The sequence below is a fragment of the Panthera pardus genome, unplaced genomic scaffold (assembly GCF_024362965.1).
Source record: "Panthera pardus isolate Hobbes unplaced genomic scaffold, ASM2436296v1 HiC_scaffold_13, whole genome shotgun sequence".
Taxonomy (NCBI): domain Eukaryota; kingdom Metazoa; phylum Chordata; class Mammalia; order Carnivora; family Felidae; genus Panthera; species Panthera pardus.
The window spans coordinates 21284015-21308404 of NW_026526688.1; the positions used below are offsets into that span (position 1 = coordinate 21284015).

At 39.5% G+C, this 24390-nt stretch overlaps 1 protein-coding gene across 4 annotated transcripts in view; it reads right to left on the reverse strand.

Moving 5' to 3' along the window:
• The window catches only part of SLC7A2 (solute carrier family 7 member 2), a 75950-nt gene that overhangs the window by 18899 nt on the left and 32661 nt on the right, over positions 1–24390 (reverse strand). For 3 of the 4 annotated variants that reach the window (XM_019466734.2, XM_019466732.2, XM_053900911.1), the window contains exons 2-5: positions 6122–6512; positions 4935–5090; positions 1586–1751; positions 52–185 (exon numbers count right to left, since the gene is read on the reverse strand). In XM_019466734.2, the coding sequence (XP_019322279.1) occupies positions 52–185; positions 1586–1751; positions 4935–5090; positions 6122–6497 (832 nt within the window). In that variant the 5' untranslated portion in view covers positions 6498–6512. Of the gene's footprint in view, positions 1–51; positions 186–1585; positions 1752–4934; positions 5091–6121; positions 6513–13968; positions 14056–24390 lie in introns of all 4 variants that reach the window. The other variant, XM_019466733.2, reaches the window with a different exon arrangement.

Below are 24390 nucleotides of genomic sequence, written 5' to 3' on the forward strand. Positions count from 1 at the left end.
TACAACAAGGAACACCTTTCCTTCCACAGAGAACCAAGATTCTTCCCTTACCAGTTGTTGCAATGCAGTCAAATCCCACGAAGGCATAGAAGCAGGTGGCAGCCCCAGCCAAAGTCCCTGCAAAGCCATACGGCATAAAGCCACCAGCCCCATAGATACTTGTTCCATTTTCAGAAGGCAGCTCTCTAAGGCGGAAAACAAGCACAAGGGAAAGTTATTTTCATAGAAAACTTCTTCTAGTGATTTGTCTCAAACTACCTCTTTGGAAAGCTATTGTGTTCACCAGCTCTTTGAAACTTACATATATAAAATTAAGAGTAAATCCTACTTTTCTCACCCTGTCCTAGAGAATGTAGTGGTGTTTCCAACAATGGCATCCTCCCGGGTTGCTAACACTCATCTGGAGGCTGATCAATAGCATAAGCACAAAGTCCAGATCCACTCTGGCTGGAACTCACAGCCAGGCAGGATTGTGAGAGCAGAGACGCTATATATGAGCCATGCCTTGAAACAAAGACATGACACTTCCTCTTCTCATGGATAGTTGGGCAGGCTGCACACTTAAAAATTTTCCTAATAAGGCATTTGAAAAGGTGATCAAATTCTCTAGGCTTGATTACTAATATTGAAGTTGAGTATTTTATTACATGGTAAAAATTGTATAAAACCAGGGGCACCTGGATGACCCAGTTGGTTAAGCATCTGACACTCAGTTTAGATTCGGGTCATGATCACACAACTCGTGAGTTGGAGCTCTGCATCAGGCTCCTTGCTGACAGCCTGGGATTCTCTGTCTCCCTCTTTTTCTACCCCTCCCCCACTCATACTCTCTAAAAAATAAATAAACATTTTTTCAAAATTGTATAAAACCAGAGGATATTAATTTTTTGCCTCAAAATAATGACTATAAACAACATACATAAAGAAAACCATGTAGTTACACCTCACTTCATGTAACAGATATTTCTGTAACCTTATTTTATTTACACATAGGAATATTAATATAAATCTTGGGCTGAAACCTTCTGTATATAATTATTACGAATTCAATTTTTGAGCCTATCAGGTTTAAAGTAAAATGCACAGACAATTCTGCTTTTGCAACCAACATTTTCCAAAAATCAAGGCCTGAAAAGCACTACAAGGCTGCAAGAATGCAACGAAACCAAACAGTGTTCCCCAACGGAAGCACTAAGGAATTCAAGTCTCCAGAACACCCATTGTTTGTAAAAGGGGGCAAACCTTTGTGGGGAAGGAGCATCCTTCCTCCAGTTAGGATCTCACTTCGCTCTACTCCTATACCAACCGCAGAGCTTGAAGCTGAGAAGGAGCCGCTGCAGGCCTTCCAACGGCTGCTCAATAGTGAGCACAAGTATGCATTTGTGTGGGGGTGGGGGGACACTGGGAAGAAGGGTCTCGGAAGAGAACAGACCCTCAGAAATCTCTCCTAAGCACAAAAATTGAGAACCACTGTTGGTAAAGGAAAATGTAACATAAGACAAAAGCAGGAAAATTGGCGGGGGTGGGGGGGGGTGGTGGTGGAGAAAGCACTCAAAATAAGAAGGGAAAAACCCAAATATTATACCTGGCACTTGATGATATATTTTTGAGAAACTCTTCACTAATCTTCCAGTTTGCCACATTGCCTTTCACAAACCCAGCAACCATAACAAAAAGAAGGACCAGGATGTTAATAGCTGTGAAGATTTTATTCACCCAAGCTGATTCTTTCACTCCAAAAGATAAAAGACCTACGGAAAAAGAAAGGGTATTTTAATTTTTACCCAAGTTTTAGCAAAAGCAATGGCATTTTGAGGCTGTTACACGGTTTAGGATATTATTTCACCAGGATTCATATATTTAACTTACATTTATCCTTTTCTATCGCCCGTTTTGACTCATTTAACTGTGTAACAATGTCTCCTAAACACAACCAACTTGGTTTTAGAAGGCCGGCTGTGCTCATAGCCAGGAGACGCCACACTTCAAGAAATCAATAGGTCTAGTGACTTTGGCTATTATCACCAATAGATAGACAGAGGTAAAGTAACTGAATTTCAATGAAATGCTCGTCTAAAAAGGCCATCTCAACATACATACAACAAATAATACATACAACAAAATAATTCTTCAACTGTTACACCAAAAGGATATTTTTAAAAGTCGATTCTCATTTTAATAGCTTTATTTTATATTCTTACTGTAAAAGTAATCAATTTCCTATTCAAGTAATTTGAAGATACAGAAAAAATATGAAGGAAATAAAGATCAAGTATAATCTCTTCTCCAGAATTCTGGGCATGAGCACGTATGCATGCACACACACACATTTTCATGTTGACAAACAGAGAACCTCATTTTTAACAGCCACATACTCTTCCACAATATGAAGACACTATAATCCCTTATTTATAGACTGACAGGTAGCTCTTAGTTTCTTACAACTATAAATAGTACTGACATCACATCATCATCCTTTTATAAATATCTTTGTACATTTTCTAATTATTCCTTTATAATAATGTTATATAAGGTAATACCACATCAAAGGTATGTCCTTTCATACAAGGCTTTCGGTTCGCATTATCAGAAATATTCTCCAGAAAGTGTGGCCCAATTGAAGCTGCCCATTTTTTCTATTAGGTTATTCTATTTATATCAATTTGTTAGATTTATTTATATAATAATGCAAGGAGCTGTCTTCCTGTCATGTATTGCATGTTTTTCCCAGTTTATCATTTACTTTTATTCTTAGTGCTGATTATATATACATATGTGAAAGTTTTAGAACATAAATTTTTCCTCTTTAGTTTCTCTACCTTTAGAAAGAGTCTCCCCAATATTAACCCCAAATGTTTACCTTTGTTTCCTTCTATCATGACTGTATTTATCATATTTTTATTTTTAATCCATCTTATGTTAACATACGAATTATGGACCAAAGAAAGTTTACTTGTTCCTGCTAGGGAGAGGATGGTGATGAAGGGATTATGTCACGTAACTACTTGCTTCTTCCACAAATCCATACCACCCAGGATCGAATAAGCAAAATTACCCAAGTAAAGAAGAGGGAGGCTGGGTTTCATTCTGCTACCTATATAATTCCCAGAATTTTATGATAATGTTAACTATAATGAAAAAAAGGGAACTGCATGAACGGTATAATTATTGGCTCTTTCACACTAGAAACCTGTATACACCTACACTCTTTGGAAATACACTCTATACGCTGCACCCCTATCCATTTGGAAAAAAATAAAGCCACTGTCATGTTTATAGAGTTTCCCAATACCCCTTGTGCATGCTCTATCCTGAGATCCTTACCTCCTGCCAATAGATTAGAGACCAATGAATATCTCCTCTAAATACTGTATACACTTACTTCCCTGTGTCTTTAATAAAGCAAAAGCTTCAGCTGACAAGACATCTGGTATTACAATATGAACCGAAACTTATATTCAGAGGTTCTGATCTTCAGATATTCTAAGGACAAAGTTATCATGTGAGCTTAGCCTATATATAAAGTAAAAACATACTGGTCAACGACACAGGACAATGATAGAGGCCAAGGCCTGAGTCCTGCCATGGACTTTCATGATTCTAACCTTGTCACAGCTACATGCTTCTCATCGCTTAGAGATTAAAGCTGAATACATTAAGATCATTGAAATCATCCCTAAATAAAATATGATGTAACTAATTTAATGTTAGCTAGGCTATTTAGAAACCAAAACAAATGAAATCTCTCACCTGTTGAGAACAATTGTTGTAATTTTTCTTGACATTACAGGTAAAATGTCAAATAGTTTTGAGCTATAAATTTTGTTCATGTCCTTAACCCTACATAAAATATTTAATAAATGACTAACTTTTTTAAAGATACAATTTTTTTTAATTGTATAATTGTATAAGTAAAACGTTCATTATAAAAAGATATTTCTGTCACACCTTTGTAAGCATGGGAGAGAGTAGATGGAGAGAAGGTTGGACAGGAAAATAAGGGGCAGCTATCCAGGGTACATCAGGTAGGAAGTGAGAACATAGATTTTATTCTTAGTAAAATCCTTGATTGGTTTAAGCAGGAGTGCAAGTGAGGATGACAGTTGAAGTAGAAAATGTTCAAATAATCAAAACAAATATAATGTGGCAACAGGGATTAAGTATGCCTACAAAATAAAACTGTCTGCCATCTAAGTGCTTCCTATGAACCAGGCAAGAAGTCTGTACAAGACAGACACTGATATCCCCATTTTATGGATGAACAAACTGAGTCACAGAAAGATTATGTCATTCAATGGTCCAAAGATAGTGAGTGCCAAAGTAGGACTGAAAATCTGGTTGTTCTGATTCTAATTCCTGTGCCTTTCTGAATCACTATGCTACATGACTGATAAACATGGGAAAATTCTAGCCTCAAGTATGTTTGGCCACATAATATCTGTATTAAAAAATGACAGGTGGTTTGAATATGCTTCTTTTTCAGCTAGATACTACATTACATAGATGAAGGCATGAATAGACAGAAATTCTTCTAGAAACCGTATGTTTGCCAATATGCTTATTGTAGCCAACAAGATAAAATAATGCCAAAAAGTGTACATTCCTCCTTATTGAAACTTCATCCCTGCAAATCTCCAATTGCTACTATAATGATGTGTCTTATCCTATTCTTCAGTGCATTCCAAGTACCATTTACTTAGAAGTGCTATTTCTCCCCTTCCATACAATTTAGATTTCTTTTTAAAACATGTCTGTCACATAAGAAAAAATGTGATTCTAGCCAGTGATGAGGCCCATGGTTACCCAACAGTAACCTAAACACATAAATATGCCATCTCATCTTGGGAACTCAGGCCCGAAATCCAGTGGTAACTTAGTTTGCCGGGATGATTAGTCTGGCTCATCTCAGGGAGGAGTGTGATTGGTCTTCTTACCTGCTAGAAGTAATATAAGACACACAGCAAAAAAGTCAGGATACTCTGCAAGGCCGGTATAATTCATTTTGAAGTAGGTCCTGAAAAACTGACCAATCTGTTTGCTGAGAAGTTCATCAAAGGTGCCACTCCATGCTCTTGCAACACTTGATGTACCTTCCCAAAATAAAGAACATACGGAGAATACGAGGTCGCTGGGAGAAGATTAACATAACACCATTCGCTACTCTATTCTAGAAGGAACGTGAGTTAGTTCAGACAGAACTCAAAGTTTTAATCACATATAAAATTACCCTGATAATTTTATATAGAATATACATATTATTACATATAATATATATATATATATAATAATTTTATAATTATACATTGGTAACCAAATGCTCAAGTATATAACTGTGGAATCAGCTAACTTTATTTGCATTAAAGAACTATGGTTATTTATTCTATTATTTTATTTTATTTTATTTTATTTTATTTTATTTTATTTTATTTTATTTTATTTATTTTATTTTAGAGAGAGGGCAAGAGTGGGAGAGAGGGACACAGGGAGAGAGAGAGAGAGAGTAAGAATCCCAAGCAAGCTCCATACTCAGCACAGAGCCTGATGCGGGGCTCCATCCCATGACCTTGGGATCATGACCTGAGCTGAAATCGAGTCAGGCGCTCAACCAACTGAGCTAGGCACCCCATGGAACCATAGTTTTTCAGAAAGCAGGTTTCCAAACCCACTAAGAAGCATATTCAGAGATGAAGCAGAATCATTGGATTTTGCAACTAGGGAGACATTTTAGAGGTGAGATAAATGGGACATACAGGGATCAAGTGAGTCACTCACGATCACATGGTCACTAACTAATGAAGACCTACAAAGATAGGCCAAGGCCTCCACCTCAGTGTTATTTCTACCATTTCACAAAACTAGATTGATTTTTTTTTTTAATTTTTTTTAACGTTTTTTTTTAATTTTTTGAGATAGAGAGAGACAGAGCATGAACGGGGGAGGGGCAGAGAGAGAGGGAGACAGAATCGGAAGCAGGCTTCAGGCTCTGAGCCATCAGCCCAGAGCCCGACACGGGACTCGAACTCACGGACCGCGAGATCATGACCCAGGCTGAAGTCGGACGCTTAACCGACTGAGCCACCCAGGCGCCCCTGATTTTTTTTTTTTTTTTTTTGAAACGTACCTATCACGTAAGATAAAATGAGATTCCAGCCAGTGATGAATGCCCACAGCTCTCCAACAGTGACATATGTGTATAAATACGCAGACCCAGTCTTGGGAACTCGGGCCCCAAATTCAGCATAGCAAAGGCCTGCCATCACGGAAGCAAGGGCAGCAATGAGGAAGGACACCACGATGCTGGGACCAGAATCTGCTTTGGCCACCTCCCCAGCCAGGACGTAAACCCCAGCACCAAGAGTGCTTCCAACCCCCAGGGCGATGAGGTCCATGGTGGATAAACAGCGGCATAATTTGGAGTCTTCTAGACTGTCCAGAGTGACGATTTTTCTCCGGATCAGACATCGGGCAAAAGACAGCACGGCTCTGCAGGGAATCATTCTGAAGAAAGTAGCCTGAGGAAGAGAAGAGAGGAGGTTAGAGGTGGAGCTGGAATCATCATCCCTCCAACTATTGGCCTAGCTTCTCAACACAATTATGGCACCACGTCATTTTTGTTTCTGTTTGACTTTTACTAGAAACACAGCCTAGAGCAATCAGAAAGAGGGCTGAAAAAGTCAAAGTTGTGAATTTCTTAGAGTCCACTAATACACGGCCTTTTCTAAGAGACTACAACAAATGGCTTATCTGGGGAACACAGGAATAGAAGCTTTGGGTGGTTAAAAAGATTTGCCATTTTTGTTCATTTGTGCTGCTACAATTTTTAAAGATATGCTGATAGAAATCTCTTCCGGGACAAGGCTCCTTTGTCCTCACTACAAGCAAGGAGATGAATTACCTCATCTTTCTTTTCTTTAATCATTCATTCAACTCATGTTTTTTATGCCTTATTGAATGCTAGGGATTGTGCTAAGAAACAGAGCACCTGGGTGGCTCAGTTAGTTAAGCATCTGACTCTTGATCTTGGCTCAGGTCATGATCTCACAGTCTGTGAGTTAGAGTCCTCTGTCGGGCTCTGCACTGACCCGCTTGGGATTCTCTTCCCCTCTCCATGCGTCTCCCTTCCATGAATGCATGCACACATTTTCTCTCAAAATAAAGAAATAAACTTAAAAAAAAAAAAAAAAAGAAACATGTCTAGAATGGGGTGGTATGTATTCACAGTCTCCAATTTTATGGGGCTTGCAGTCTATTTATTGTCTAAAAGCTGGTAAAAAAACACCATTATTACGTATTTTACAGCTTTATCAAATACATGTGAGCTCTGTTTTCATTTCAGTCTCTTTTAATGTGAAGCCATTTGAACATTTTAGAATAAAAAAAATTCCTCCCCAAACACACTTGAATTTATCTAAATAAAATTGCTATTCAGTGATAGTCTGAGTATGAATTTGTAGTAAAATATACACGCTCATTTACAATGACTTGAGATTTCTAAATAAATAAATAAATAAATAAGCCCAAAGTCCATGCCAAATATGCTGTGTTCTTTTTAAAATGGAATGAATAAGGTAGACAGAAAGACTTACTCCCCATACTCTATAGGCCCAAACAACCTAACACCGCAAAAAATTATCAGGCTATAAAATAAAGTATGGATCTTAGTAAGGAAAAAAAATGTATACATATTACAGTAAAAAGTCTGAAGTAAAATATACCAAAATATTAACCATGATGATCTCTGGGTAGAAGCTAATTTCTACTTCCACGTATTTCATAGAATATGTATTATATTGCTAATATATATTTCTAAATTATCTCTAGTAGACATATACACCTTATACGCAAAATACATATTAAAATTAAAAAGCCCTACATGGCCTTGTCTACAGAGACATATAACTCAGCAGACTAGGAAATAACTAAGGAACGGGGAATATAATAGCATATGCAGCTTATCAGTCAGCAAAATTAAATGTATTTAACTTTCAGAAGTTCCGAGTCCTGTTCGCCACTTCTGCACAATGATGCAGAGATTGCGTGAGGCCTCCTTCAATCGCATTCTATTATCAATTCTCTAAACTCATGAGATCACAGCTTTGCCACCTTCTCTGAAGAACCCAGAGCTTTCTATCTTATAAAATAAACCCTCGAACATTTCTCAACCTTCATATCTATAAAAGACAGCTATTATTAAAATTATTTAAAAACAATAAATAAGATGAACATTCTATGTTAAATGTAAACGACTTGGTGCTCAGAAGAGACACAGACATTTCTGGGATATGCATCATCCAGTTTTACACTAAACCTAGCAGACAAAGCTCACTCCCTGAACAGAATTCATGTATCAATGTAAGTGCAAGTCCTTGATTTCAAGAACAGCTAGTTCAAAAGAAGGTAGAGAAAAACCCTGCAGAAATAGTAAAATGAGTGAAAAGTTCCTTGACAGTGAAAATAAACATTTTTTAAATGTTTATTTATTTATTTATTTATTTGAGAGAGAGAGAGAGAGAGAGAGAGAGAGACAGAGAGGAAGGGAATGAGGGAATGAGAGGGAATTCCAAGCAGGCTCTGTGCTGATAGCAGGAGCCTAACGCAGGGCTCGATAGTACAGACTGTGAGATCATGACCTGAGCCAAGATCAAGAGTCGGATGCTTAACTGACTGAGCCACCCAGGTGCCCCTAAAGTTTTACGTATCAGTACTGTCCACACCCCCTGACCTAGTGCCCAGCACGGCCCTTCACAAATACTTGTTGAAAAAATCTGCAAATACATGTGACCTCTCCAATGTTGCCAACATATTCTAGCTTCCAAAGTCAAGACCGAATACTTCTATAAATCAAATGTGTATCAGTTTCTACCCCTACCTAGCCCTAAGTAGCTATTTCTCAGATAACACAGCTAGAAGATAAGGTAAGAAAGTGATCTGCTTAAAAAAGAATGAAGACTTGAAAAGGTGAAGTTATATAAAAGGCCAAGTGAGAGGAAGTGAAGGGGTTTACTACACTCGCCTTCCATAACACCGAAGTGTTTTCACACAGAGATGTGCAAAGAGCAAGGAGTAGGGATCACTGCCAGCTGAAAAGTGCTCAGCAATGAAGAAGAACGGAGTTAAAAATTTTTTTAATGTTTATTTATTTTTGAGAGAGAGAGAGAGAGAGAGACAGAGCAGAAGCAGGAGAGGGGCAGGGAGAGAGAGACACAGAATCCAAAGCAGGCTCCATCCACGCTCTAAGCTGTCAGCATAGAGCCCAATGTGGGACTTGAACTCAAGAACCCTGAGATCATAACCTGAGCCAAAGTCAGACACTTTACAAACTGAGCCACCCAGGCGCCCAAATCCACTGAATTTTAGTAATGATTTAAGATCATGTGAAAATGGGACACGTCGCCTACGACTTTAGGAAACAAGTGATAGGCAAAATGAGGCATATCTGTTCCTCACTGAACTAAGTGAAACACTCTTGATAAAATACTGGATTAACCCCAGTTTTCATGAATAAAAGAAGCAAATTCTGCAACTATTGCAACTATTTCTAATTAAAGGGAAAGCATCTAGAAGGAAGCAAAGCAAACTAAAAAGAAAGTGGCGGGATTCTGGGTGGGCTCTTATTTTTTTAATTCTTTTTTTCTGGTAATAGAGTAACAATGTTCTTTGTGAAATTTCTAAAAAATAAAAAGACAAAAAACAAAAAACCACACACACAGAAAATGCAGCATAAAAATTAAAGGGGCTAAGCAAGCCAACCAATACTACAAACCTCTCTGAAATGTTAAAAACAGCAAAAACTCTTAACATTTATCCAAAATGAATACATGAGTGACCGTCATCTTGTCAACAGAAAAGTGAATTTCATTTCCTCCAGATTACATAGGAAGCAAAATGGTTTTGCAGAAATGTATAGTTTTAATCAGGTAAGATCTACTACCTCTTTTGTATTAAAAATGGAAAGTATTTTCTCTGTTGCCCTGAGGAAATAAGACAAAGCTGCCATTTGTCAAGCATTCATTTGCTTTGAGTAACAGAAACACATACGTCAGAAACTCTTCTCAGAACCAACAGGTTACACAATGTCCCTCACAAACAATCTCAACTACGCACACCTATCTGATAAAACACTGATTGCAGACGCTATGACACAAAACCAATTTTGCAGAAATATAATGGGATGAGAGAAAAGCAATGTAAAAACATACGGGGTCCATTTAATGAACCATTATTCAACAAACATGTATTCAATCCTGTAGATTTTAGTCAATAAAGAAAAAAGAACTGTGCTTTTGTAAAGTAGGTTTTTGTGGAGACCACCTAATACATGGAAGTAGAATAGTAACAGGGGAATAAGAAAAATAAAAGATATTTGTGCTTTCTATCAGTGATATAATTTGGTATTTACATAGTTTTTATAATTTTTCCTTTTAAAACATTTAAAAAAGATATGCTCCTGGGGCGCCTGGGTGGCTCAGTCGGTTGAGCGTCCAACTTCAGCTCAGGTCATGATCTCATAGTTCGTGAGTTCCAGCCCCAGCATGGGCTTTTGTGCTGACAGCTCAGAGCCTGGAGCCTGCTTCAGATTCTGTGTCTCCCTCTCTCTCTGCCCCTCCCCTGCTCACGCTCTCTCTCTGTCTCAAAAATAAATAAATAAATAAATAAATAAATAAATAAATAAATAAATCCATAAAAAAAAAGATATGCTCCTTATGTGAGATAGGATAACTTTATCATACTTCTCCAAGTGATTTTCTTTTCTGAAAAAAATCCACTCATACCTCTCCTTTGAGTCAGGTCTGTATCCACTGTCCTTGCCTGGGCTCCTGTGTGCTGTCTCATCAACACACAACTATGCAGGGAGAATATGCAGGGATTTTGAAGGTGGTTCTATTGGTCTAGGGTGCACAGACAGTTTTTCCAAGAGCAGACAACAATCCACACCATCATATCCACTGTCAGCTATTGCTGTTGTGACCAAGGACTGGTATTTAAAACCAAACCTCCAGAAATGTAGTAAAGGATGACCATCTAGACTTTTGGGAGAGGCCCACACAACACTGATTACCTCATGGCCTTAGCCTTAGAATATAAAAGCTCCAATCAACATTCCCAAAGTCACAAATGATTCTGGTAATAGCAGAAACAGATACGTATCTTTCTTCAACAGTTATTTTACTAATTGCTAAGATAGCAGCCTCTCTATTGAGGAGGGAAAATAAACACACCTTAGCTTAGATCTGAAAATGCTATTAGCCAACAGAGGGCTAGAAGGGATTTTCGACAGACTCTGCAACAGAGAAGTCTCTGAATACATTTAATGAGACTAATGCTACAATTAGATCGTCCTCAGCCCCCTGCCCCAACCCTGAAGTATAACTGTTTCAAGACACCTAACTCTGTGAAGGAGCCCTATTGATTCTTGCCAGAAAACTAAAGTACTTCCTCAGCAGCTGGGAATCACCTCCTTCTCAAACTTCTCCAATCCAGATTGCAAACGACGGTACAGAATTTTAGGTCAAGTAAATTCTTAGCTCCGATGATAGGACACTACCATAGAGCAGACTTTCAACTAACCACAGAAAGCTTCTAGAATCTGCTACGTACAGTCAAAAGTCAATCAAAACTTTGATGTAGTGTTTAGTGTCATAGAAATGGATCTTTCCCCTCCTTCCCTAAATAAGGTGAAATTTCAAACTTAATACTCTGTGCCAGTGTCACAGGCCCTGACAATAAATCTTACAGGAAAAAGCAGCTGCAGCAAGACAGAGGGGTGGGCCTTCCAACAAATCCTCAACAAATTAGGTGGTCAGAATTGTAACCAATTCTTCCTGCCTCATTTGAGTTGCTAGTTTCATGGTGAAACAATCTGTACTTTCTGTTTCTGGACTGACAGGGGGAAAGGAATTAAACCACACAGAATTGGGATCCCTGCCCCACTCTGTTTTTCTCTCGTCTGACGTAGGCCTTTGGGGTTTGCAATCTCCAAGTTCAGCATCAAATACAGTTCTAAAAGTTTAAATTTCAAAACCTTATTTTCAAATTATATTGTAGGTTAAATAATTTAGTGAAAAGGAGAAAAGGGATATGGACATAATACCATGAGATTACTGACTTTTTTTTTCACTTTTCACTTACTTTTAAGAGATTAATTTCTCAAACAATACATCAAAAGTATAGTGCAGGATAAAAGACAAAAACAACAAACGTTTTCATTCAAACTCAAAACTTTTCTTTTTTCTGGAAAACAAAAGTACTTTTTCATATATATTTCACTTATATTTTGTTCCAAAGCTTATCTTTCCTTCAAAGCAAGTTTTCTGAACAAATTTCTCAAAAGTTCCTCCAAAGCTTTCTGCAGCTAGGTGAATGCAAATGTAGAAATAAATAGAAATCGATGACTCAATTCAGGCCAACACAAAGTCAATAACCATTGTAGCAATCACATTTGTATTTTGGGCCCTTTTATACGAAATCAGTACAAGGATGGTAAACTATTTCAAAATTTCTGACACAAAATCCAGAGACAAGCATTTTTTCTAAGGACGTGCAACAAACAGACAGCTGATAGAGTTTGCAAAGGTACTTGGCTGATGCTTTAAAATGTGAACCCATTTAGGGGCGCCTGGATGGCCCAGTGGGTGAAGTGTCTGCCTTTGGCTCAGATCATGATCTCATAGCTCGTGGGTTCGAGCACCGTATCAGGCTCTCTGCTGTCAGTGCAGAGCCTGCTTCAGATCCTCTGTCCCCTCCTGTCTCTCCCTCCCCAGCTCCTGCTCTCTGTCTCTCTCAAAAAATAAATAAACAGGGGCGCTTGGGTGGCTCAGTCAGTTGAGCGTCCAACTCTTGGTTTCAGCTGAGGTCATGATCTCACAGTTCGTGAGTTCGAGCCCCACGTTGGGCTCCACACTGACAGTGCGACGTGTGCTTGGGATTCTCTCTCTCTCTCTCTCTCTGCCCCTGCCCCACTTGCTCTGTCTCTCTCAAAATAAACAAGTAAACTTAAAAATTTTTTAAAAATAAACATTTAAAAAAATTTAAAAAATAAAAATAAAATGTGACCCATTTAGCTTTATTTAGCAAAGGCAAAAATACAGGACTAAGGCATCCCCAGCTGCCTCATTTAGATAGATGCAGAGCAATTAAAAAAACATTAAGTTTTCCAGTTTCAATTTTTAGGGTTGGAGAAGAAAGGAAGGAAAAAAAAGAAGAAAGAAAGAAAGAAAGAAAGAAAGAAAGAAAGAAAGAAAGAAAGAAAAAGAAAGAAGGAAAAGAAACCAGAGCAGAAAGAAAGAAAGAAAGAAAGAAAGAAAGAAAGAAAGAAAGAAAGAAAAGAAAGAAGAGAAAGAAAGAAAGAAGGAAGGAAGGAAGGAAGGAAGGAAGGAAGGAAAGAAAGAAAGAAAGAAAGAAAGAAAGAAAGAAAGAAAGAAAGAAAGAAAGAAAGAAAGAAAGAAGGAAAAGAAACCAGAGCCCCCAGTACCTTGGTAACCGGAGTATCTGCCCAGTCAGCGCCCCACTTTCACACTCAAGGATCTTGGTGGCATCTTCGCACAGACAGAAACCCGTTCCCGTTAGGTTTTAGCGATCTCTGGCTAATAAATCACTCTGAATGCCAGAGGGTGCCACCTGTTCCCTCTCCCCTGGCAGCTACCGAGGGAGGTGTCCTCTGCTGGGCCCAGTCACCCTATACCTGCCACATCCAACATCAGGAGAGGCCCTTTCCAAAGCGAGGTCCCAACTCTGGAAGTGCTATGCTAATAAAACCGGCTAAGATTCATTAAGCATTTCCATTGTGCCCGGTATTGATCTAAGCCCTTTTAGTCTACTCCTTCAAGACTCTTCCCAGTATCCATATGAGATCAGGACTGCTATGAATTTCATGGCATAGCTGAAGGCACTGAGACAGAGAAAGTCAAGGCAATATTACAGACACCGCTTTTTACAAGGCAGAGAAAAATCTGTTCTTCTTGGACGTACCTCCAACCAATGGGGACTCCTGACAACACTATTACTCCAATGCCCCTCGCAGTTTGAATGGTCTCTGTTCCTTGAAACCAGAAGCTACTAAAGAAAATTAAGGTGCTATCAGCAGGGCCTACTCTACTGGGTTCCACTTCCAATCTCAATCCTTCGAGACTGCTGCTACTTCTTGACATTTCTGGTGTATTTCCTGATAATTCCTCTTCTTACCAAGAGCAGGTATCTTCATGGAATTAACTTGAATTTGTTTAGATATTTTTTCTAATAAGGCACTCATTGAGTTTAACATGCATTAAGGCCTTTCCTTTATTTTTTATTATTATTTTTTTTTATTTTTTTTTTAATGTTTATTTATTTTTGGGACAGAGAGAGACAGAGCATGAATGGGGGAGGGTCACAGAGAGAGGGAGACACAGAATCTGAAACAGGCTCCAGGCTCTGAGCTGTCAGCACAGAGCCCGACGCGGGGCTCGAACTCATGGACCGCGAGATCATGACCTGAGCCAAAGTCGGACGCTTAACCGACCGAGCCACCCAGGCGCCCCAAGGCCTTTCCTTTATACCCACCTACATATACATATATATATATATATATATATATATATATATATATATACATATATATATATATACACACCCTCTACCTGAAAGACACAGCTTTTAATTTTTTTTAATTAAAAAAATTTTAACATATTTTTTAAATGTTATTTATTTTTGAGAGAGAGGGAGACAGAGTGAGAATAGGGTAGGGGCGGAGAGAAAGGGAGACACAGAATTTGAAGCAGGCTCCAGGCTCTGAGATGTCAGCACAGAGCCTGATGCGGGGCTCAAACTCATGGAACTGTGAGATCATGACCTGAGCTGAAGTCAGACGCTTAATGGACTGAGCCATCCAGGCGCCCCAAGACACAGCTTTTTATAACGCAGAAAAAACCGTTTTCTTCTTGGACATACATACATCCAATCTGGGCTCCAGATAACATTATTTCTTTAATGCACCCTACATGTAGTCAAGATCCCAGGAATAGCAATCAAGGGTTCTACAGTAATTACTAAAGACATTTAAAACCTTTTTACACCAATGAATTACATTGACGAATCAACTGTTCACTTAATGAAAGGAGGGATAGCTAAGGAAGCACAGGAAGTATTTTACCACATTGCAGAAGGTTAAGAGTTTGCTGAGTCAGAGAGGGATGAACTGGTTTTGGCCATCTGCATGTGCCGTGGGAAGGAGTCCGGGAGGGGAGGGGCTGGGATTATGGTGTTTTGCGTGGAGGGAATGGCAAGTAACAGAAAGTGGCTTTATATACCAAGAGCTTAGGGGCTTGAGGAGAAGCTAGAGGGAAGCACGATAAACAGAGGGGTCCCCGGGTCATGCAAAGAGCTTGGACTTCATCCTGAGAGCTGTAGGGAATCACTGATGGACTTTAAGCCAGATCTACAACTTGACAACTATCGTTCTGACTGTATCGTAACACAGGATAGAATGACTATATTATAATACGGGAAGGGAAGGGATGAGAAAGATCAAGACTGGGGTTATGAAGAAAGGAAATCAGGCTTCTGGAATAATCAAGACATAAGGACTAAGACCTGCTCTCGGGTAAAGGCAGTGGGGTGAAAAGGAATGGATGGACCACTGAACTGCTCAGGAGGTGAAGGATACAGAAACTGACGACTGTGGAATTCAGGCCCAGGGCTTCTAGATGGTTTGTGTGTCCTTCACATAAGGAATGAGAGAGAGACAAGGGTGCCTGGGTGGCTCAGTCACTCAGTGTCTCTCTTTTTTTTTTTTTTTTTTTTTTACTTTTTTTAATGTTTATTTATTTTTCAGAGAGAGAGACAGAGTGTGAGATGGGGAGGGAGACACAGAATCTGAAACAGGCTGCAGACTCTGAACTGTCAGCACTGGGCCCGATGCGGGGCTCGAACCCACAAACTGTGAGATCATGACCTGAGCTGAAGTCGGCCGCTTAACCGACTGAGCCACCCAGGCACCCCTCAGCGTCTAACTCTTGATTTCAGCTCAGGTCATGATCTCACACTTTGCGAGTTTGAGCCCCACCACTGGGCTGTGTGCTGGCAGTGTGGAGCCTGCTTGGGATTTTCTTTCTCCCTCTCTCTCTGCTCCTCCTCCATTCTTTCTCTCTCTCAAAATAAATAAATACACATTTAAAAAAATTAAAAAAAAGAATAAGAAAAGGCGGTTCTTTTTGACCACCCTGATTTTAAGGTATGTACAGGACTGTCATGCGGTCTCAACAAAGCTCAAGAGAGCACAGAAGGCAGGAGATATGAGAATTATCAGCACAGAGATGATCATTAAATGGACAGTGTCACCCAGTAACAAGACTGTACACGAGAAGGGAAGTGAACAAAACACCAAAGATCCATACATCTAAGGAATGGGAAGGAGGGGTGGGGGAGCAGGAGGAGGAGGGGGATAACAACAACAACAACAACAACAACAACAACCACCACCACCACCACCACCACCACCCATGGAGGGGTGAGAAGAAGAGGCAAGAGTGGTAGAAGGAACCAGCGGTTCTGACCCAAAAAGGGAGTGAGGCTTTGAGGAAGCAAACAGTACTCAACCGGGTCGGACAGTGCTTGAAAAGAAGGCAAGAAGCATGATGTGGGTATGTAGTAACGAGCAGATCTTTGGTGACCCTGACAACGGAAGTACCTGTGGCTTGGTGGGGGTATAAGCCGGGTACACTGGGCTGAGAAATGATGAGAGGTGAGGCAATGAAACAAGTTCAGGTGGCTTTTTCAGCAAATGACATGAGAGGCCATGGAGTCGAGGGGGGACTCTGGATAAAGAAGGAATTTACTGCGTTTAGACACTGAGAGGAAAGTGCTGGGAGAGAGACAGAGAGAGAGGTAAAACATAGAGAAGGGAGAAAGGATAAAGAAGGTTCTTGAGATGTGGAAGACTGACATCCGAAGCTGGGATGAAGCGTCAGGTAGAAGAAATGGCACATACACCCTAAGAGTCCAGGGGGACAGGGCAGGGCAGGGGCAGACAGGCTGTAGGCCAGATGGTAACTGCTGAGCTTTCTGTTGAGAACTCCTAAAATCCTTCCTGTATGTGGCATATGCAGTTGGCCCTTGAACTGCGCAGGCCCACTTACACACACATTTTCAGTAAATACCACACAGCACCACAAACGTATTTTCTCTCCCTTAGGATTTCTTAGTAACATTTTCCTTTCTCTAGCTTACTTTAAAGTAAGAATGTTGTATATAATAGTTACAGTACACAAACCATGTGTTCACTGTTTATATTACCTATAAGGCTTCTGGTCAACAGTAGCCTATTAGTAGTTAAAGTTTGGGGAGAGTCAAAAGTTATACTTGGACTTTTGACTATGAGAAAGGTTGGTGCCCCTGTCCACCATGTTGTTCAAGGGGCAATTGTAATTTATAAATAATAAAAGGGAATGAACAAATAATGTCAGAATGACTTCAGTAAAACTTTGTGCATGGATGTTTCTTTGTTTTGTTTTGTTTTAATCATCGAAAACTTGTACTCTCATTCTAAACTTAAAAAAAAAAATAAATGCATAGTAACTTCAAGTATGTGCTTCTAGACTATAGTCAAAACTTCCATGTCGAGTTCTTTGCATTCTCAGAAAACAAACAGTAATATTTGGCACAGTCATTTCATGGAACAAGGTATTCTAAATAAATGGGCTTTCTAGATAACTGAAGTTTATTTTTAATTTTTTTAAATTTACATCCAAATTAGTTAGCATATAGTGCAACAATGATTTCAGGAGTAGATTCCTTAGTGCCCCTTACCCATTTAGCCCATCACCCCTACCACAACCCCTCCAGCCACCCTCAGTTTGTTCTCCATATTTATGAGTCTCTTCTGTTTTGTCCCCCTCCCTGTTTTTATATTATTTTTGTTTCCCTTCCCTTATGTTCATCTGTTTTGTCCCTTAAAGTCCTCATATGAGTGAAGTCATATGATTTTTGTCTTTTTCTGACTAATTTCACTTAGCATAATACCCTCCAGTTCCATCCACGTAGTTGCAAATGGCAAGATTTCATTCTTTTTGATTGCCGAGTAATACTCCAATATATATATATATATATATATATATATATATATATATATATATATGTATACGCACATATATATATATAGGAGATATACATCTTCTTTATCCATTCATCCATCGATGGACATTTGGGCTCTTTCCATACTTTGGCTATTGTTGATAGTGATGCTATAAACATGGGGGTGCACATGTCCCTTCGAAACAGCACACCTGTGTCCCTTGGATAAATGCTAGTAGTACAATTGTGGGATCGTAGGGTAGTTCTATTTTTAATTTTTTGAGGAACCTCCATACTGTTTTCCAGAGTGGCTGTACCTGTTGGCATTCCCACAAACAGCATAAGATGGTTCCCCTTTCTCAGCATCCTTGCCATTCTCTTTCTAAACAGAGCCAAAGTATCCCTCTCAAGTCACCACCCTACACCCTACACCCTCCCCCAAAAGCTAACTAATTTAATTCATTGTTAGAATTCAGTCACTTTTGTTTCAGTGCTAAGCAAAATTCCTTCTATCAAACTGTGGCAGGAAAGGAATTCAAGCGGAATTCAGATTCATTTTGAGTTCAAGTTCACAAAATTTGGATGGATACTATGCCCAGTGTATTCATGGTTTATGGTTTCACTGGAAAGCCCTTTCTTAAAATTTTGTCATTTTGTTTGAATAACTATATTTTCAATTTTGCAAAGCATGTTCTGATTTGGTACTTCTTAAAATACAGAAACAATGTGTCTCCAGAGATTTTTATCATTAGCATCTTGGCAGATTGTGGAAATACCACTATTGGCTGAGACGGGTTTGAAGTTCATGCTGGCTTCAAATAAATCTGAATAAAACATCTCTATTCTGTGCTCAGGGAAAGTAATTACAGCAGTGCCAGTTCTTCATTATCATAATTCAGAGCCTACGATTTAAGCTCAGAAGATGAAAACAAAGAAGTTTAAAACTAAAATAACTTGAAATAATGTTCCTAACACTGAGGTCTGACATTCTTGTCACATTCATATTCCACTTATTAATATGCCATGACTGCAAATAATTTCTCCAACTTAAATTTTCACCAAACTTTTTCTTAATTTTTGGAATATTATTGCATAGACTGAATTCAACCTATTGATTGCTAAATGAACTTTCAATTTCTCTAAAAGATTAACTCTTGGAATTTCAAAAAGAGGGGTACCCGGGTGACTCAGTCAGTTGAACATCCAGCTCTTGATTCTGGCCCAGGTAATGATCCCAGGGTCGTGAGATGAAGCCCTGAGTTTGCCTCTATGCTGAGCAGGGAAAGATTCTCTCTCACTCTTCCCCTTTGCCCCTTTCCCACTCATGCTCTCTCTCTAAAATAAAAATAAACAAATAAATAAAAGGAAAAAAAGACAAAAGGAAACAGTCTAAATGCAACTTATATATTTATATTACATACATATATATTTTTATATTATAAAAATATGTATCTTCTTTATCCATTCATCAATCAATGGACACTTACAAAGGAATATTACTCAGCCATCAAAAAGAATGAACTCTTTCCATTTGTAATGATGTGGATAGAGCTAGAGAGTATTACGCTAAGCGTAATAAGTCAGAGAAATATCATGTGATTTCACTCATAAGTGTAATTTAAGAAATGAAACCAACCCTTTACTCAAAGGGAAAAAAAGAGAGAAAGGCAAATCAAAAAACAGACTCTTACCTATAGGGAACACACTGATGGTTACCAGAGGGAAGGTGGGTGGGGGATGGGGGAAATAGGTGATAGGGATTAAGGATTATAATAGGGATGTATGCTAACTAACTGGAATCTAAATAAAAACTTAAAAATAAATAAATAAATGCAATTTCTAAAGAAAAGTCCAAGTGGCAAGGAGATACAGGCAGAGGAAGAAAGACAAAAATAAATGGCTGTTACCATATAGTATGCTTGTGGGTAAGGGAAGTCCAGAGTAACTGTGGGACATATAAGGTGTCTGGGGGGGCGGGGGGGGGGAGCAGCCTGTTCAGACTCATGTTGGTGCTGGGGTCTTTAGAGAAAGTACTCCTGGGGGGGGGGAGGAGCCATGACTAATCTGAATGCCTTATGCATTCTTCCACTCCAGAAGTCATTGAAAGAAAAAAAAAAGAAAGAAAGAAAAAGAAAAAAGCCTAATACTGTTTAACTGGTCCTCAGAACAAAGCAGCATCCATAATCTTTAAAAACTAATTTTGAAATTCTGGCAATTAATATAATCAACCACTTCTAAAAATCACTTACTTTAAAGTTCAACCTTTCCTCATTCTTACTTTATTTGAAAATTTCCTTTTCTGGAAAAAGATCCTGAATTTCATATAAATACTTAATAACAACTGAAGTTATTTCCCTAATAAATAGTAGCAAATCCTTAAAATAATTATATATCTGTAAATTCTTAATCAGAAGTTCCTGGAAACATCTATTTTGATCTTAAATTCTAATAGCAGTGGCCTAAGTAGCACTACAATTTAAAAGTCAGATTATCAAATCATCTTCTAAAAATTCTATGGGGTAATGGCTGATCCGTAACAGTTTCCTAAACAAATCAATTATTTAAATAATGTGTGAAGAGCGGGCTCTACAAGGAAATAGGATTTATAAAAACAGAAGAGAGCATTATAAGACCTGCCAATTAAGCAGAAATTTAAAATATATGAACACATATATGTACTACTCACACAGTTTCTCAAACTTCTTTTTAAAAAACACTCATTTGGGGGTACCTGGGTGGTTCAGTCAGTTAAGCGTCTGGCTTCGGCTCAGGCTATAATCTCCCGGTTTGTGAGTTCAAGCCCTGGGTCAGGCTCTCTGCTGACAGCATGGAGCCTGCCTGGGATCCTGTCTCCCTCGCTCTCTGCCCCTCCCCCACTCACATTCTCTCTCAAAAATAAAAGTAAACATTAAAAACATTTTTTAAGTAAAAACACTCACTTTGTATCACCCCAAAATAAAACTATTATCTTGGCCTTCTTGCCTCTATATTGCTTCCGTATTACAATGTAGCAATGGTACACCTGGAGTAGGGAAACAAGAATGTAACAGGAAGATAAATAAACTCCCTTCATCCTCATACTACTGCTGCTTCTTTGCAAAGAGCTGTTTCAGCAGTTCTTAGCACCAACATGCAGAGAGAGAAATATCAAACGCGGGGCTGTGAATTCCAGCTAAGTCCAGGAGACCAGCACTGTTATTTCCCAGCCCTGACGTTAAATGGTCCCTGCAAGAGGAACCAACTATGAAACCATGCTGTGCAGAGATTTGAAAAGAATTATTTTGGTCAAAGAGAGTTTAATGTCTGTCATTTTAAAACATGCCTGGAAATGCTTCTAAATATCAGCATACTCAAAAATAACAGAGGATGATGAAACGCATAGAATGAGCTGAACGTCAATGCTTTGGATCTATTATTGACTTACTTGGATCTAATCTGCCTCCTGCCATTTCTCCAGCAACCCCAACACCGCAGCCTGGACTTCCACAACCACCCCATCTGCCATGGTGCTCAGCCTGCGCTCTTCCTAAGCTTCCATTTTGCTACTCTCCACATGAATGCTGTAGTTCAGGAGCTTCCTTTTGACTCAAAGAAGTAAAAAAACACACACCACACACTTAAAGAAATTAAAGCCAAAAAGCCAGGCTGATTTATATAACAAAGGGCTGGGGGTGGGGGTGCACTTGGGGAAGTGCTGGTGTGGAATAAGAGCTCTGTCTCCTTCAGTAGATACAAGCCAAAGTCCAAGTTCCTTCTAGGTATACTTTTGGCAGTGTTTCTTTGAATGTGGCCTCCCCGCAAGGGACTGGGTGCCATGGCACCTGGGTAGTACTAACTTTTACTTACACTGTGCATCCTCCTGGTTCTTCCTTCCCCAATGAACATACAACTGTTTGCTTGGTGTAAAAAAGGATGTACACATTTACATACCATCACTTATAAATAGAAATTATTTGGCTTAACACAAATGACTGGCAACTGATCCCTGGGAACGAATCTGATAGAACGAGCCACATAAGGACAGCTGAGAGAACATGAGGAAAAGGAAAGAGGTATTTGTACCAAGGACGGGAGGGGAAGGACACCCACCACAATCACAGCAGAGTTTCGTGAAAGACCAGCACACTGAAATAATTCCGCAAAGATTTTTTGAATGGAGATATGATTGACAGACCACATTGTATTACAAAGGCTTTTTAAAGAATTCAGTTGTTTCATAATCCCCCATGGACATTTAATCTTAAAACCTTTCTAATGCTCTTACATTTTAATTATAAAGTATGGGTAAATGTATTTTAGAAATCTCAAGGGCACATTTGAAAACCTACCAGATACTTCTCATGGGGGACCTTGGAGAACATCATTCTCCACCTTACCTTCACTGCAGAACACCTTTCAGAGCTGATGGATGGCCAAGGCACAGAAAGGACTCATTCTCCAGGCATCCACCTGTTCTTTCCCACGTGGCTCCGTGTGGCTCTGACTTCTAGAAGCTTTCCGGTAGCTCCTGCCAATCAGTCTAAGTCTGCCCCAAGAACAACTACAGAAAATTCTTCTCACCCAAATAATTCCAAATGGCTGCCATCCCAAGATTTCTCTCCTCTAGGGTAAATACGTGACTTCAAAGCACAACTACAGGGGGCCTGGGTGGCTCAGTTGGTTAGGCGTCTGACTTCAGCCTAGGTCATGATCTCACAGTTCCTGAGTTCGAGCCCTGTGCCGAGCTCTGTGCTGACAGGCCTGGAGCCTGCTTCAGATTCTGTGACTCCCTCTATCTCTGCCCCTCCCTCACTTGCATTGTCTCTCCCTCTCTCCCTCTCTCCCCTCTCTCTCTGTCTCTCTCTCTCAAAAATAAATAAAACATTTTTTAAAAGTTTTTTAAAAAACAAGCAAAGTACAACTACTACACTTTGAAAAGCACTAACTTAAAAAATGACACTCTGAACAAAACAAAGCACTCCAGATGTGGTCAAACAAGTACAGTCTCGTGTGCCTATTATCTTCTTCCATCCTGTGTACTTCTATTAATCTTTTTTGGTTTTGTTTGTTTTTAGTAGCCACCCCAAGCCACCTCAACACTGTGTACAAAGCTTTGCTGGATCTGGCTCCGGGCTATCTCCTTAGCTCATCTTCTGCCTTCCCCTCATACCCTTGAGCTAAACTGGGTTTCCTTGTAACTTTCTCGGAACTCCAAGCCTCTGCCTGCCTCCAGGCTTTCAGCACAGTTGTTTCTTCTTCCTGGAAAGAGACTCCTCCTCTTTGCCTGGACAGCTCCCAATCATCCTGGATGGCCTCCCTCAAGCTAACCGAGCTCGTGTTGTTCTCATGGCACTTCTTCCTATCAGAATTACAGTCAACCACTTGGACGAATAGTTTTTAATCCTTGTTATGGGTGGAACGGTGTTCCCCCAAAAGATATGTTGAAGTCCTAAAGCCTGGTTCCTTATTTGGAAACAGGTCTTTGCAGGTATGATCAAGTGAAGATGAGGTCACTAGGGTGAGCCCTAATCCACTACGATTGGTGTGCTTACAAGAGGAAAATGTCATGTGATGACGCACAGAGGGAGAATGCCATGTGATGACAGAGGCAGAAGTTACAGTGACACAGTTGCAAGCCAAGGAGCCCGAAAGCCTCACGGCCACCACCAGAAGCCAGAGCGACAAGGAGGGACTCTCCCCTACAGGTTTCAAGAGGATCATGGCCCTACCGCCACCTTGATTTGGGACCTCTAGTTTCCAGAACTGTGAGACAATTTCTGGTCTTTTTAAGCCGCCCAGTTTGTGGTACTTCTTTATGGCACCCCTGGGAAATTAACGTGCTCCTTTAAACTAGAAGCTTCTTGAAAGCAAGGTCTCTATTTTATTCACTTGTATTCCCCATGTACTTAGCGATATGGATAGGGGCACAATAAACATTTGTTCACTGAATGAATGAATCAGACTTGATTTGCAGTCAACTACAACCCTAGGTTTCTTTTCTCAAAGATATCAACAGATTGGTTGTTTAGATTAGATTTTGTTTCAGTGATTATTTTAAAAGTCAAATTCAGAATTCTAAGTTTCATATTACTCAGGATTATGTTGTATTATAAATCCACCAATCAATATACTAAGTACTGTACCCATCTTTATGTCGCTGCAAATTTAATAAGCATGTGTTCCATTTTAATCCAAGGATAAATGATTAGAACTGTTAAACCTGACGGGGTCAAGGGCAGAGTACCATGGCCCGCCACAAAGAACATCCCTCCAAGCTGGTATCGACCCATTAGTCAACACTCTGGGTATATCATGCAACCAACCAGGAAACCACATTTCTCTCCAGATCATCCCAAGGTTATCACA